Source organism: Patagioenas fasciata, chromosome 1 (genome assembly GCF_037038585.1).
Source record: "Patagioenas fasciata isolate bPatFas1 chromosome 1, bPatFas1.hap1, whole genome shotgun sequence".
Lineage (NCBI taxonomy): Eukaryota > Metazoa > Chordata > Aves > Columbiformes > Columbidae > Patagioenas > Patagioenas fasciata.
This window is the reverse complement of record NC_092520.1, coordinates 12,704,971-12,719,802: the sequence shown is the minus strand read 5'-3', so window position 1 is coordinate 12,719,802 and position 14,832 is coordinate 12,704,971. Positions and strand designations below refer to the sequence as shown.

General features: G+C 38.6%; 1 protein-coding gene across 4 annotated transcripts in view; it reads right to left on the bottom strand.

Moving 5' to 3' along the window:
* CEP295 (centrosomal protein 295) overlaps positions 1-14,832 on the bottom strand; it is a 43,279-nt gene that overhangs the window by 18,343 nt on the left and 10,104 nt on the right. For 3 of the 4 annotated variants that reach the window (XM_071803402.1, XM_065832533.2, XM_071803398.1), the window contains exons 6-15: positions 13,381-13,494; positions 11,854-11,994; positions 10,550-10,733; positions 8,612-8,803; positions 6,813-7,037; positions 5,100-5,206; positions 3,354-3,566; positions 2,440-2,537; positions 1,227-2,313; positions 112-283 (exon numbers count right to left, since the gene is read on the bottom strand). In XM_071803402.1, the coding sequence (XP_071659503.1) occupies positions 112-283; positions 1,227-2,313; positions 2,440-2,537; positions 3,354-3,566; positions 5,100-5,206; positions 6,813-7,037; positions 8,612-8,803; positions 10,550-10,733; positions 11,854-11,994; positions 13,381-13,494 (2,533 nt within the window). The remainder of the gene's footprint in view (positions 1-111; positions 284-1,226; positions 2,314-2,439; positions 2,538-3,353; positions 3,567-5,099; positions 5,207-6,812; positions 7,038-8,611; positions 8,804-10,549; positions 10,734-11,853; positions 11,995-13,380; positions 13,495-14,832) is intronic. The other variant, XM_071803391.1, reaches the window with a different exon arrangement.

Genomic DNA, 14,832 nt, shown 5'->3' with positions numbered 1-14,832 from the left:
TATATATATATATATATATACATATATATAAAGTTAACTTGGGGAGGTGGAAGAGAACTCCATCTCAGCAACAAAAAGATAAAAATAATGGAAAATACTACAGAGCCTTACCAGTTTGCTCAGCTGGACCGATGCACCGTGAAGTCATTTCACTTCTGTGAAATTTACTCCTGCCACAATTCTCTTGCTGGTAGTTTTCTGATACTTGGAAAAAGTCAGTCCTATTAATCCAGTCAGGCTTTCGTGCCTCTGTCTTTTCTTCATTTGTGCAGTTACGTCTCACCTTAGAGGGAAGGGGGAAACAACTCTATATAATATTATATTTAAGCTCATTTATCAAACTAGCATTTTCTTGTGTGTGTATTCCATGCAGGACAATACTGAGCACTCTGCAGAAGCAGTTCAAATATGCAAGATATTGGACCGACTTGCTTAGCTTCCAAAAACATCTGGATAGATATGTATTTTATTTAGCTCTATAAAACTAATGTGCTAAAATATAATTATTTACATTTTCAAGGTCTTTATTAAATCTCATCAGAACACTCAGTATTTTTAACAGGAACTATTCCTGAAAGGTCTGCTTTTAGTTTTCCAGCTCTTGAATTCAGGAATTTTAGCTGTTGGACTCAGACAACAGTTGTTTTTCTAAGACGAGTTTTGGTTTGGTTTTGTTTTGGTTTTTTTTTAAAGGGCAAAAGGAGATTCTTCAGAAACTCAAAAGTAAACTTTCATTTTTCTTCTGCTATTCAAACCCAAGCAAAATTACAAGTCAAGAGTGCAGCTGCCAAACCAATTTCCTAACACGTACACATAAAAAGACAAACTTTAAAAAATAATCTATTCAAAATGCTTAGAATATCCTTTGAGGTACTGCTGAAGTATTTTTTATAGAAGAGCCATTTTACACATGCACATTTCTAGAGCTGAAGACAACTATACCTGCAGATATTTCAGACAATATAACTATTTCAATAGGCATTATGTTCAGAGACCAAGCACAGAGGTCCATGCTACTTCTGTTAGACTGAACAAAACAGTGCTCTTGAGGCTTACAGAGAAGAACTACTGATTACAAATCACAAATCCTAATGAAAATTTTCATCATGGTAAATCACCTAAAACTACCAACACTCCATGGGATACTTCACTAATTGGTGGCATTCACTCCTAAGTTTGACTCACCTACTAGATGAGTCCCCATGCAAAGCATTTATAAAACTTACCTGCTTGTTCAGAAATTTTTTCAAAGCCTCTTGCTGTCTCTGCATCTGTTCCTTCAATTTATCTTGCTTCTCTAAAAGCAGTTGTTCTTGTATTTTCTGCCTAGAAAGAAGAGTTTCTCTATGTGCATCAAGCTGCTCCTGCAATTCTTTCAAATACTCTTGCTGAGCTTTGATGCTTTCTGATGAGGCCAACACTCTGTCCCTTAAATTCAGTATACCAGAATAGTTTAACAAAGCTGCATCTCCAGTTTTTGATAATGAGAATTCTTCAACACCTTGGGCTTTAGATTCTTCATGAGATAAAGTCACAGGTTGAGAAAGACTGAGAGGTTGTTCAAGGCTTGTTTTGATGGTGCTCCCTGCAGATCCCTGCTGATATGCCAAAGAATCTACTGGGGCTACCTGAACTAGAGGAGATTCCTTTGTCGATGGCATAAGGGGTGTCTTAAGTGGAGGCTCTTCTCCAGTTTCTGCCTCTGTTTGGTGGTTAGACATATTCTGAGATGACTCTTCACAGTGCACTGTTTCTGAAGGCTCAAAGGAATCTTCTGCAGGCAAAACAAATGTAACATGCTGCGCTCGTGTTTCCAGTTGTGTTCTTACTGCAGTGACATCTTTTATGACTAAACCGGACGGCAGCTGGGACTGAGATGGTTCCCTGACATAACTATTGGAGGTTTCCAACATTCCCACTTGTTCCTGTGAAGGACAGCCACATGGCAAACGAAACTCTCCACGCTTCAATTTTGATTTTTCTAAAATCTGCACATGTTTGCCAGGACAAACGTTACGTATTTGTTCTTCATGTTTCTGTGAGGATGTTTTTTCCAATGTACGTAATGTTCCTGAAAACATGGGTAGTGACTGTGCATACTCTTGTCCCTGAACCCGTTCAGACAACTGGTACTGTGTTGGTTGCACTCCTTGCCTCTGTATAAGTGGTTCTGAGACAGGCTTTAAATTAATTGATTTTGTTTCCACAGAGCTCAGAGGTGTTGCAGAAGTAGACGAGTATCTTTGCTTCAATTTATTCTGATACTCCTGTAGAAGATGTCTAGTTTCTTCATCAATGATCTGTCTGAGCAGCCTTAACAGAAGGAAAACATGAATCTTTCTACAGTAGTTCAAAGATAAACATCAATTTCAATAATCAAAGCAATTGAAATTATTTTGAAACAGGCAACTCAGACTCCCATTTCATAAAGGAATTTACCTATTTTGCTGTAGAAGGTACTGTTGATAATTACGAATCCTCTGTAAACGGCTGTCTTCTCTAGTACTCCTGGTTTCTGATACAGTAACATCTCCAGTCTAATAAAAATGAGATAATTTTAAGTACACATATACAAATAACTCACAGAAAACTATTAAAGCAACAACCTTAAACTGTATGTTCTATCTCCTAAGTTTACAGAAGCCACTCTGTACCACTGTTTGATGTCTGTGAGATTTCAGCCCGAGGCAATGAAGCTAAAGCAGTTTCTGGAACAGATGGCCCACAGCTACGGTCTCTCTTGGCAAGTCGAGCACACACCGTCAAAGTCAATGATGCTTACAGCAGCCTAGCTCAAAGAGGTAAACGTACCCAGGAGCAAACTCAGGGAGCAATGATCCAACAGAGCTGCCTTTTCAAAACAATCAGGTTCTCAGAAGAGTACAGGTTGTGCAAATGACTCAAAATTTTAAAGAACGATTACTTCAACATCTTCAATAAATTCCCCTCCTTTAAGTAGCTGTTTGAGATTTAGACAGACAAAAACACAGAGGTGGGGTTTTTCTTGTCTTTTTTTCCCCCAAAGATTTTTTTTCTTCTTGAAAAAGGATATGTGTACATGCATAACCATTACATGGCTATAACCAGATTTTACTAACAGGTATTTTAAACAGATACGCTGCCCCGGGGACTATGCAAAGCTAATCCAATATTCAAAGTCCAGTGATATCGTATGAAATAAAAGCTCCTACATTAGACAAAAGGAAGCTTTTATATGTACGAATGTCTGATTCACAGCCTAAGAAATAAAAATTGATTGTCTTGACAGACATAATTTAAAACTGGCAGATGGTGCTCTTGATGTTTATAATCAAGATAAGTTAAACTACACACAATTTTCTACAATTCTTTACCTCATATTCCACTTTGTTTTGCTGATCTGTAGGAGGAATACTGTGGCTTCGTACCAGTTGACCTTGGTCTTCCTTCTCTTTTTTTTTCTCAGCCTCCTCCAAACAGTTTTGCGTTTGGATCTTCAGAAAAGCATCTTCCAAACATGCTTTCTCTTCTTCAATTTGTTTAAGCAAGGCCAGCTGTTCCTGTTTCTGTTGCTCAATTTGCTCATTCTGTTGAGAAGAAAAATGAGAGTGAATTTGCAGAACTGAATGACAAAGACCCCTCACAAACACCACCATACACAAAACTTTGTTTCAAGTTACAATGCAAGTTTTATTGCTTGTGACAGGCATTACTGAACTGTAAGAGGCCTTTAAAAAATGTTCCAAAGTTTACAAGAATAATTTCCGTTTACCAGTTAGATACTTCTAATAGTACCTGGATCCATTTACTATTGCACTATTATCTCTTCTCAAATTAACAGAATGGATAAAATCAGAACCTAACCATTCAAGATACATTATAATTTCCCAGGGACTGCAAAAGAAGTCCTTTTCTTAAATTGAATTCAGAAATCTACTTTGCATTTTATAGAGCTTTCCATCAAGAGTTCAATATATTTAAATGTTAATTCAAGCCTTACAAAACTTCTGAAATAGCTAATGTATAACCACTTTAAAAGAACTTAATAAACCTCTGAAGTGTATTGTTTATTTTTACTATCTTTCCATGTACCTATCAGTTACAAATCACTTAGAACCACACGTAGAAACAGCATATATATTTTTAGAATGGAAATGAAGAAAAATTTCAAAGTACTGGCAAAGATGAAATGGAAAACAGTCTTTAATGAGACAGTCTGAATGGGGATGTCAGGAAGAGCAACCTGAGAAAAACCTCGGCCTGAGAACAGTTCAAGTGGAATAACAATATATACATCTGGGCAAGTGCAAAGTGGGAGAAAATGAATGTTACAGAAAGTTATCACACTTTCACAGAGGATCTGGTGCCTTTTTTTTCCCTAAAACATTATTATTATTTTGACTTTTTTTTTTTTCCTGATTTCCTAAACTTTAACTATACAATTTAAGGCTGCACTAAGACCCAAATTTCATCTTTCTTTTTCTTTTTTTTTTTTTTTTATTGATAAACCACCACATAATAGCCAGTAGGTCTCTAAGGATACAACAAAAAAAAATTATAATAGAATATATACATGATGCATATAATGAAATAATACACAGAGTTGTTATTTTCTAAATATAATAAATGTAGCGGTCTCATACACACTGAAGAATTTCTGAATTTGTTTCCTGGTTAATTAAAAAAACCAAACAACCCACAGAAACCAAAACAGTCAAGGTTTCTAAGTTTTTCCTGTCACTCTAAACACAATTCCACAGACCTTACACAGGGTTAGTAAAGTTTTCAGAGAGTTGTGTCTTCTTGACTACATCCTCCCTAAAGCAAAGGTATTAATCTACAATTGAGATTCTTATTTAATCAGAGAATGGCATCCTTGTCTATAGCACCTGTTCCATTTTAAGAAACTGGGTTTTTCCACTCTATTCTAAATTCCAGCTCACTTTCGAAAAATTTATACGAAGAGTTTAAGTGTAGGAAAACTTGTAGTAAAGGTTTATTTGCTAAAAGTATGTTAAAAGGATCTATAGTTGCTTTATAACCTGAAGCATCTTAAAGTCTTCTGTAAATCATTTTTTTTACATCATAACCGAGATAGGAATAAACATACACACACTTACCCACTTTTGTCTTGCTTGTTCCATTCTAATTTTAGCTGCTTGCTCTTGAGGATGGTTTAGAACTGAATTTTCAGCTGTGACTGTATTTTCCAACTTTTCCACAGAGTCTAAAATACAAGTTATTTAACTGTAATTGTAGTCAGAAAGGGCCTTGGATCTTCTTTACATCTTGCTTTATGGCTTTGCAGCCTCTCTGAACAAAATTAATAAGCCACTCTTGAAAAGATTACCACTGCCATCCCACTACTCTGACTGTCCTCGTAAGCTGGAAAATCAGTTTTTTGTATTCTTTAAGCCCTTAATGGCCTTTTATCACGTCTTTCTTGAGAATATAGTAACATGTGGGGGACTGTGCTGGGTCCGTGGATTCCCTGATGGAGGGTATGGGAACAAAGATTAGCCTTGAAGATATTAAGGTCTACCTGTGAGAAAGGGTAGAGGAGTAAAGGAGTATCCAGAGATATTAAGGTGTACCCGTGAGAAAGAAGGGAGTAAAGGAGTAACATTGATGTTAGCAAAATTATCCAATGATATGTTATTATTGCAGCCTGTAAACAATAGCAAAAAGACACGTGAGCTGGTAAACACTATATGACAAAAGCGTTTGTGGCTATAAATGGAGACTGCTGTTTGTACTTAAGAAGAACTTTGTCTATGTTGTTTGTCCATCCGAATTGCGACAGTAAAGGCTCAGCTCCGGTAGGACAGGAGATTGCTTCTACTCAGATTACTTGGTAGCCTAATAGCAAGATCATCTCGAGGAATAAAAAAACCACACATTAACCTCTCAGAATAAAGAGGGTATAAAACTAACACTCTCTGGGCAAATGATCTAACATTTGACTAATGCACAAAAAGCAACTTTTCATTGTGTACTACCAATCTAAAATGGCAGCATAGTTTCCCCAAAAGCAATGTTTTCACTCATGCTGCACTCCCCAACCCCGGGTAATTATGCTGGTGTATCCATGTACATGATTGAACTATATGGCCTGATCTCATTTAAAAAAAAACAAGCACCCCATATGAAAGCAATAAAAAAAAAACCAACCAAACAACAGCACCACAAATTAATCACTTTAAGAGACTTCAGAAACCCCACTTAGCATACAAGTTTACCAACTTCAGCACTAGCAAAGCCAAAACAGCACAAGGAACAGAACTGGAAAGTGATCCAAATATGCTTTGGCTGTTAAACAAATGGAACATCTAATTGCTATAAATTCCAGTTTTAAAAATAAACTTTTCAGAATGGTGCCTAGAAGCAGATAAAAGCCCCCATGATTTCAGATGCATCAGCTCATGCTTGTCTTGTGCATTTCCAGCTGTGAACCTTTGAAGCACCTGGCTTTTCCAGTTCAACGGGTACAGAGTTTCAATGCCCAGTTTCACACTGAGAATTCTACTCCTGGAGGCAAACGCCTATTAAAGCATGGCAATATTGAGTGTGACTACAATTTGGGTGAGATTTAAAAGATACAAAGGTATTTTGGACAAGATCTTAATGGACAAGTTTGACGTAGGAGCAGAAACCTCCTTTTTGTGGTTTCAACAAATCCACAAAGCACAGTCAGCAAAGATAGAAGAACTGTACTTTCTGGCAACATGACAAAATATAACTACTCAAAATTCATTAAACAGTTTTGTTACAGTCCACCCTGAAAAGTCTTTTTGCTCCTACACAAAAAGTTGCTGCAAGTATGTATTACGTACCTTTGGCTTGACATACTGTATTCTTCTGTTGCTCATAGTTAAGTTCTGAATCACATAATGGTCTCTCTTCACTAGCAATTGTGCCTGATTCAATAGTCCCAATTTCACTTGGACTCTCTTTCTCACTTTTTGACGTCCACTCCTCTTTTTGGCTCCGAATCTTGTTCAGTAGTTTCTTTAGGGCAAGTTTTGACTGAGGTTGGTGAGTTTTTACTTCTTCGTGATCTATAAAGAACATATACTGTTAAAAGTTTTGGGAAATTAATATCTTCACATCATTAAAAATTAAAAAACCTCTTTCTTTCCTTAATTGCTTACAGAGTTTGACAAGTAGCTCAAATATATTATCAGTTTTTAAAAGCTTAACAATATTTTGTCTTACAAGCAGCAGTAATTTGTTTTTGCATGCTACAAAAGGAGGGATAATTTAAGTGTCAGACTACTCCTGCTGCAGAAACAAGCAGCACTATCCCCCCCACCTGCCTGTATGTTCCTTTGGATTAGCACTGGCCACACAATGTGCAACAGACCAAAAATGGATTGTGCCTGCAAACAGCTGAGGCAGATTGGTCAAGCAGCAAAGATCATTAACACACTTCTTATTCACACCATGTTATTCTATTCATGCCACAAGCGAAGAGTACACACACACACAACTGTTGCAGCCTACTCACAATATGGAGCAACTCAAGTCACAAATCTGAACTTAAAGGACATAGAATAATTAGATTTTCATACAAAGTCAAGCTTTAACTTGGAAATATTTCAAAACACAAACGAAAAAATATTTAAGTTGTGCTGGTTTGACTGAAAACTAGTCAATTTTCCTTCATGCAGTTAGAAACCTTTCTTTTTTGTAGCTAGCACAGTCATTGTTTGGACTTAGTTTGAGAACAAGAAGATAACACCCTGGGACAGAGTTAATGTTTTGAATTACTCTGGTCTGAGAGGCAAGGATGGTTCTGAGTGCTTTGCCCACAGGTGTGAAGCACCAAGAGGGACATGGATGGGGCAGAGCTTGACTGACATCCAGACTGATCAGTAAAAGTATTCCATCCCATTAGTGTCATGCTGCAAATTTAAGGAGAGTCAGGATCTCCCAGTTAGTTCTTCAGTCAGAGTCAGGAGAGAGAACTGTTTGGGGGAAATTATGGTCAGGAGTTTCTTTAGTTTGGGCTTCTGCCATTCTGCCATGTTGCAGAGGCCTCTGGGCCTTTCTGCCCTTTTTTCTCTCTCTGGGATCTGCTGTTCAGGACCAGGTACTGCTTCCTGCGACTGGCTGCTCAGTGCAGACAGAGTTCATCAGGAATTGCATTGAGTAACTTATTTTATATTCTATTTCCTTTTTATATATATTATTAGTAGTAGGATATTAGTGTTATTTTATTAAACTGTGTTTATCTCAATTCATGGGTTTCTCCCTTCTCTTTTGGTTCTCTCTCCTATGTGGGGGGCAGGGGGAGTGAGTGAGCAGCTATCATTGTTATACTGCTAACTTGGGTTACACCACAACATAAGTTCACATATCAATATCATCCCATAATTATAAAGGAACTATGACTCCTGATAGTATATTAGAAAAAGAAGTCAAATTTTCATTTTCAAATTCATAATTGTTAGAGTATTATCATCCATTACAAACTTCATAAACCACTTGATACTGAAATACTTCATAGGCATTAAGAAATTTTAGTACTTAAGACATTTTAGTCAATACTGAAGTTAGTTTATTTGATATATTAAACTCTCCTACTATAAAACCCCAAAAGTTTCTTAAATGTAAAGTGTAAAAGCTTTACTTTCTGATTCACTGGGGACCTCCTCTTCCATCACCTGTCTTGATTCTTGCTGAGTATCACAAGCAGATTCTTGTTGAGTGTCACAGGCAGATTCTTGCTCCAAAGAGATATCAAGCTCATTATCTTGAGATCTGTCAGAAGGGGCTGGCAGAGGTTGTGGCTCAAACTGCAAAATCAGGTCTCCTTTCATTCCTAGTCAAAAAACAAAACCACGTAAGACGACTGATTGCAATAAAAAGCAAACAGCATTGCAAGACTACATTCATCATACAAATCCCTAAGAAGTTCAGATATTAATAGCTTGTTTCACAACAGATTTAATAATTTCTTCCAAAATAGATGACTCAAAATTGTTTAAAACATTAGCCATCTATTAATTTAGAAATTCTACAGTGTTTTCCACTAGAGTATGCCATGTCTTTCAAAATAAAAGATTATGTGACAAAAGGCTCATCTTTATGCAAAAAGCAGCACACAGGAACAATTACATGCAGGAGGATCCAAAAAACTTCATCAGGGAAAAAGCCCACCCTGATCGGGCTGCTCACAGGGCTGTCACAGGAGAGTGATTGATCCCAGGCTCCAGGAGTGAAATCCTAGAAGCCCAGTCAACAGGAGCTCTGCCACCATCACTCACTGAGGGGGTTACTGCCTACAAGGGGTGTGGGACACATCAGAAGATCCTCTTGGGATTGTACATCTATAGATATTTAGGAGAGGAACCAAAGGCAGGGAAAGGAAAAGATCAACTTAGTCTGGAGAGGAACAAGTCTGAGGAAAAATATAACAAGGGCATAAAAGAGACCAGTCAGTGCACCTGTCTGGCCATGCACTGTGCCTAACAGTCCATCCTGTCCCCTCACTAAACTCCATTTCTAGCTATTTTCCTCAGTGAGGAACTCTCTATTTTTTATGCATATGTATGTATGGATATGTAAGGGCCAGTAACTGAAGTGGGGACCAAAAGTCACAGATGCACCTGTGTCTAGAGTTCTGGCTAACAACTCCGGAGGCCAGAATGAGTGCCTATTATGTGGGTATGAGTACCAGCATGCAGTGGCTAGCAAATCGCAAGCTGGACTAGCCAGTAAGAACAGTATGAGGTTTAGGAGCTGGTATCAAGCAGATGCAAGGCTGGGCTGGGTACTAAAGAGGCCAAGGGATCTGCGAATTGGCCAGTGGAAGGATCAGGAGATCCAAGCCTCTAAGCCAGATACAGGGGAAACCATGGTGTCTCAGGATCAACAAAGAAACCTACCAGCACGTGTGTGTCTGTCTCAGAGACAACTGGGGACAACAGGATCCAAGGTCAGCTACTGTGCAGACCAAGTACTTAAGATCAGCTACTGCAGCAATCCATAGCATGTGTATGTCTGTGCATATGTTCACATACCCAACTGGGTCTGTGTACCAACAGCTGGAGTGGAACAGCAGGTATTGGGGGTTCACACACCCAGGAGCCACCAGCTGGGGACACTAAGGATCCAGGGCCTAAAGCCACTTAGGGAGTGACCCCCAGCGCGCACGTGTGCATACTAGTGCATATGCATGTACACCAGTGCGTATGCGTGCACGCAAGGTAATTGGAAGGCTACAGGGTCCGGGATGAATTACTGGACAGACTGGGCAATTAGGACCTGTTACTGGGGGATCCACAGTGTGACAGGTGGAGACCTGGGACACAGGGGACAGATACTTGAGCCTCTAAGACCAACTGCTGGAGGGCTCCATACTGTATACACAGATGTATATCCCACTAATTTCATCCTGACCAGTCAGAGCAGTCAACAGGTTGACTACAGAGTGTAGCAAAAGCCTGCTCGTTTGTGGGCCTGCTGAGAATTCACACACAGCCTTGTTGGACCGAGGAACAGGCAACTGCAGCAGCCTGTCCTCTACCAGGCTACCAGGTTCAGCAATCTCCAACAAGTTACTTACTCCTGTCTTCACTGTACATATCTTCAAACGCAAACTCCAGTTCTCTCTGCCATTCTTCTTTGATCTCCATGCGTTTGTATGCAGGCACAAAAAGCTGAGGTGGCATCTGTGCTACAGTCTGTCTTCTGCGCATCCGATCCATATTCTGCATTTGTTCGAGTTCTTTCAGTAGCCTTTCTCTGCCCTTCAAGTATACGAAGGGGTAACATAAACATTTGGTGTTCACATTCAGACAGCCGTATGTCAGGACAGATAAAATACTTCCATTTGGTTATCAGGAAGTTTTTTTAATCCTTAATGTATAAAGTTAATTTTATTCTAGGGAGAGAGTGCTTCCTTGGGAGAACATTGTATCTGACCTTTAAACACGACAGTCATCAATACTACACAGAAGATCTAATGTTAAATAAAGGATCAGGCTGTACATTTGCAGGCCAACCTTCCTCAACAGAATTAAATCTTAGTTTTAACAGGTAAATTAGTACCTCCTTTGGCAGGTTAGTTTTCTTAGTATGTACTTCAGCAGCTGCTACTTTTAAAGACAACTAAATACTCTTGGCACACTACAATTATACATTAAAGCTATTGTAAAAAAGCTTTATTCAAAGTTTTTTGGGGGTTTTTTGCTTGTTAACTTAAGGAGCATCAGTAATATTTCCACAGTTCCCCATTTTAGTTCGGTTACTCATTCAGGGTCAATCATATCTCAACTAAAAACAGGAGGCTTTTGCTATTTCTAGCCTTCAAAAATACTTGTGAAGGTAACAGACAATAGAACAAATTTCAGAGCATACCTCTATGTACAAAGACCTCTCTCAACAGTTCAGTTTTAACTTCTTCAAGGAAATAATTTCAATATTTTCAAACTTATACACTAACAGAAGCTCAGTCTTCAAGTAAAAATTTTGAAGTTTTCAAAAAAAATAAACTGTTGCCCTCAGTATAGTAAAATATTTTTCCCCAGAACCACAGAATAATCAGCTCCAACTAAAGCTGATGTGAAAAAGTAGAGCTATTAAAATTTGATCTTTATTATTACCAACTGGTTAATAGTTAGTCAAACATGAAGATAACAAAAATTAAAGGATATTCTTCTAAAGGTTGCTCTTCATCTGTGTGCTTTCAATCTCCCTCCTTCCAGATCTCCAAAATAAGCAACCCGAGTTTGACGGGTTTTAAATGCTCTGAAAACTCCATTTAGTCCACCAATTTTCGTCCTGTAATTCCTTTGCTAGTCATCTTCCTACAACTTACTTAACACCGGTCATTTTGACATTAAAAGCAGGCACAACCACTTTGCCTACCTGAGCCAAATGGACCTTCTTCAAGGCATGATTTCCTCTGAGATGGGCCTTTTCAAGCTGCTCTCTTCTCTCCCTCTCTGCCTCTCTGTGTAGTTCCTCCAAACGCTTCCCCTCCTCTTCGGCAGCCAACCGAGCGTCTGGCTGGCAGGCAATCAATACTTTAGTCCATGAAGTTCTTTGTGGTAGTTGAAAGCATATTCACAACAAATAAATGAACAACCCTGCACAAAAGCACTTAAAAAAAAAAGGCATACAATGCCATATCAACACCCTTGAAGGTTCATAATTCTTGGTTGCCAAAAGGACCAAACTAGGTTTTTGATATTTGGGAAAAAAAAATAAATTACATATTCCATAAGCATATGTGTCAAAGTGTTCTTGTTTCAAGCTGTACTAAGGACAATCATGTGTATGATTTGTTATAGCAGAATGGTTAATTTTCCTATAACACAAGGTAAAATTAATAATATAGTCGATATTACAGATTGACTATTTCTATACTCACGGTTTTGTTTTAGACAAGAGGGGGAAATAAATGTAGAAGTGTTTGCATACTCGTTTGGGAAACCAGAAACAATCTTCTAATTTTAAATAAGAAAAATCTTACCAACACATGAAAATTAAAAAATACTTAAGTAAAAAAAATAAATCATTGCACATAAGCAAGGCAACAAAGGTTAACATTTTGGAATTTTCCGTTACAAAGCTAAGCAAACTACAGCATTTCCTCTTACTGTTTAGGCCTAGTCCTTCAAATGTTATGAAAACTTAAAACTTCATGATGAAAACTTCACTAATGCACTGAAGAAAATATTGACAAAAACAAATGTATTGAGAAAGCTCTTCTAGCCTAAAAGAGGCTGATCCAGGACAAGAACTTAGACTTGGTCTCATATCACCGATAAACCAAATATTGTTTGTTTCCCTTTCCAACAGCACTGCCTTAATTCAAAAATCACCTCTAAAAGCTAAGCTCTTGCCCTATCTCTCACTTTTCCACATCCTCCCCTTTTTCTAATCTGACTTTGGCCCTTGACTGTACTGTAAACATGAGTATGATTTCCCATTTGGCAGAAATCTATTCATGATTCTTTTTCCCAAATTAGCCTTCTGCCATCTTGGCAACGTGAACCCGCTGACTGCACGAACAGATGAACACAAATATGAGGTAAGTCTGGGACTACACAGCTAAAAGAGGAAAAAGCTGGATAACTGCAACTGTTAATTTAGCATCAGCTACAAGGTGGAAGATTTGGATGTCCTAACATTATGCCACTCCTGTGAATCTTGCAGAAGCCTGTTCATATGGGAAAGACTCTCAGGTGTGACCCTGCAAGGGACTAGGCACATAACAGGCCTTGCAAGGTTCCCCATCTAAGAATCTGGTTAGAAAGATGTGTAATGGCTGCTTTATACAAGTTCATGTTTTTCAACAAGTTCTAGAAACCCAAATTGCTGATATCCAGACACTGTATGCAATATAAAGATATATGCAAGCATGTATCACAAACACTTGGAGTTAATCACCTGCTCTCCATCCACTTCTCTGTCCACATAAGGTTCGGAAATATGATAACGTGTAACAGAAAAGTTGCCAGCGCTATAGGGCTTCACTGCAGGAGTCTTTTTCACTTCAATATTCTAGGAAGAAAAGTACAAGTACAGCCATGTCAGAGAGCAGTATCTCTAGCAAAGCAACTGAACAGAACATAAGTGATCTGTACAATTAAATTAGTATTAAGAGAAAGTCACTCCCCCAAATTCTCTCCTGAAAATAGTGTTATTTAAAACTTTACACACATTCAAGAATCAATAAATCACATCAGCACAAGGCAGATCTAGAGGGCTTAACAACTGAGAACATCTAACAGCCTACGGCAAACTCCTCCACTCAAATTGACATTCATCAGAGAGCTCTACCTGCATGTTTCTAAAGCATCAGTTTAATTCAAAAGCAAATGAGTTTAATGTACTAATACAAGTCCCACTTACAACAGCTGTCACACTCACCTCAAAGCAGGGCAACCACAGAGCCACAATATAATTATACCTCACAGCAAAATAACACTACAAGTATGCTTTCTTTATGAATCTCATAATCCATTACATCCAATTTACTAGTTGACCACAGAAAAGGGCATTTTTCACAACCTCACTGAAAAGTGTCTATTCATACAATACTTTAAAGTTTTGGGTACACTACCACATTTCAATCCTTGTCTGAAAGAGTTTGAACACTGAGCAACCAGACCGTCCCGCTTCTTTGGCCCAGCCTGATATACTCAGTAGCAAGGTAGCCGGGTTAGCTAACTCAGGATTCTGTAGGACCTGCCTTCGTACTTCTGACATCTACTCCAATTTTCTCTCAGCTTCCTCTCCCTACACTATCTCCTAAAAAAGGATTCTTATCCACATTAACTAAACCAGCAAGTTTCATAGCCCAAGTGGTTTAAAACTGACATGACCGTAAACAAACGCAAATACACAAAGAGCAAAATTAAGTCTTGGGAATTTTTTAAACTTATCTGCATGTAAGATGAGGCATACAAAATTTCAGTATTGATTACCTCCTGCTATTTTATAAAGACTTGTATTTGGTTTGCATGGCAAGGCTTTGGTAGCAGGAGGGCTATAAGGGTGGCTTCTGTGAGAAGCTGCTAGAAGCTTCCCCCATGTCCAATAGAGCCAATTCCAGATGGCTCCAGGATGGACTCACTGCTGACCAACACTGAGCCCATCAGAAATGGTGGTAGCGCCTCTGGGATAACATATTTAGGAAGGGAAAAAAAATGTACAACATCAACAGCAGCCAGGAGAGAAGAATGAGAATACATGAGGAAAACAGCTCTGCAGACACCAAGGTCAGTGAAAAAGGAGGGCTTCAGGCACTGGAGTAGAGATTCCCCTGCAGCCCCTGGTGCAGTCCATGGTAAGGCTGGCTGTCCCCTGCAGCCCATGGAGATCCATGGTAGAGCAGGT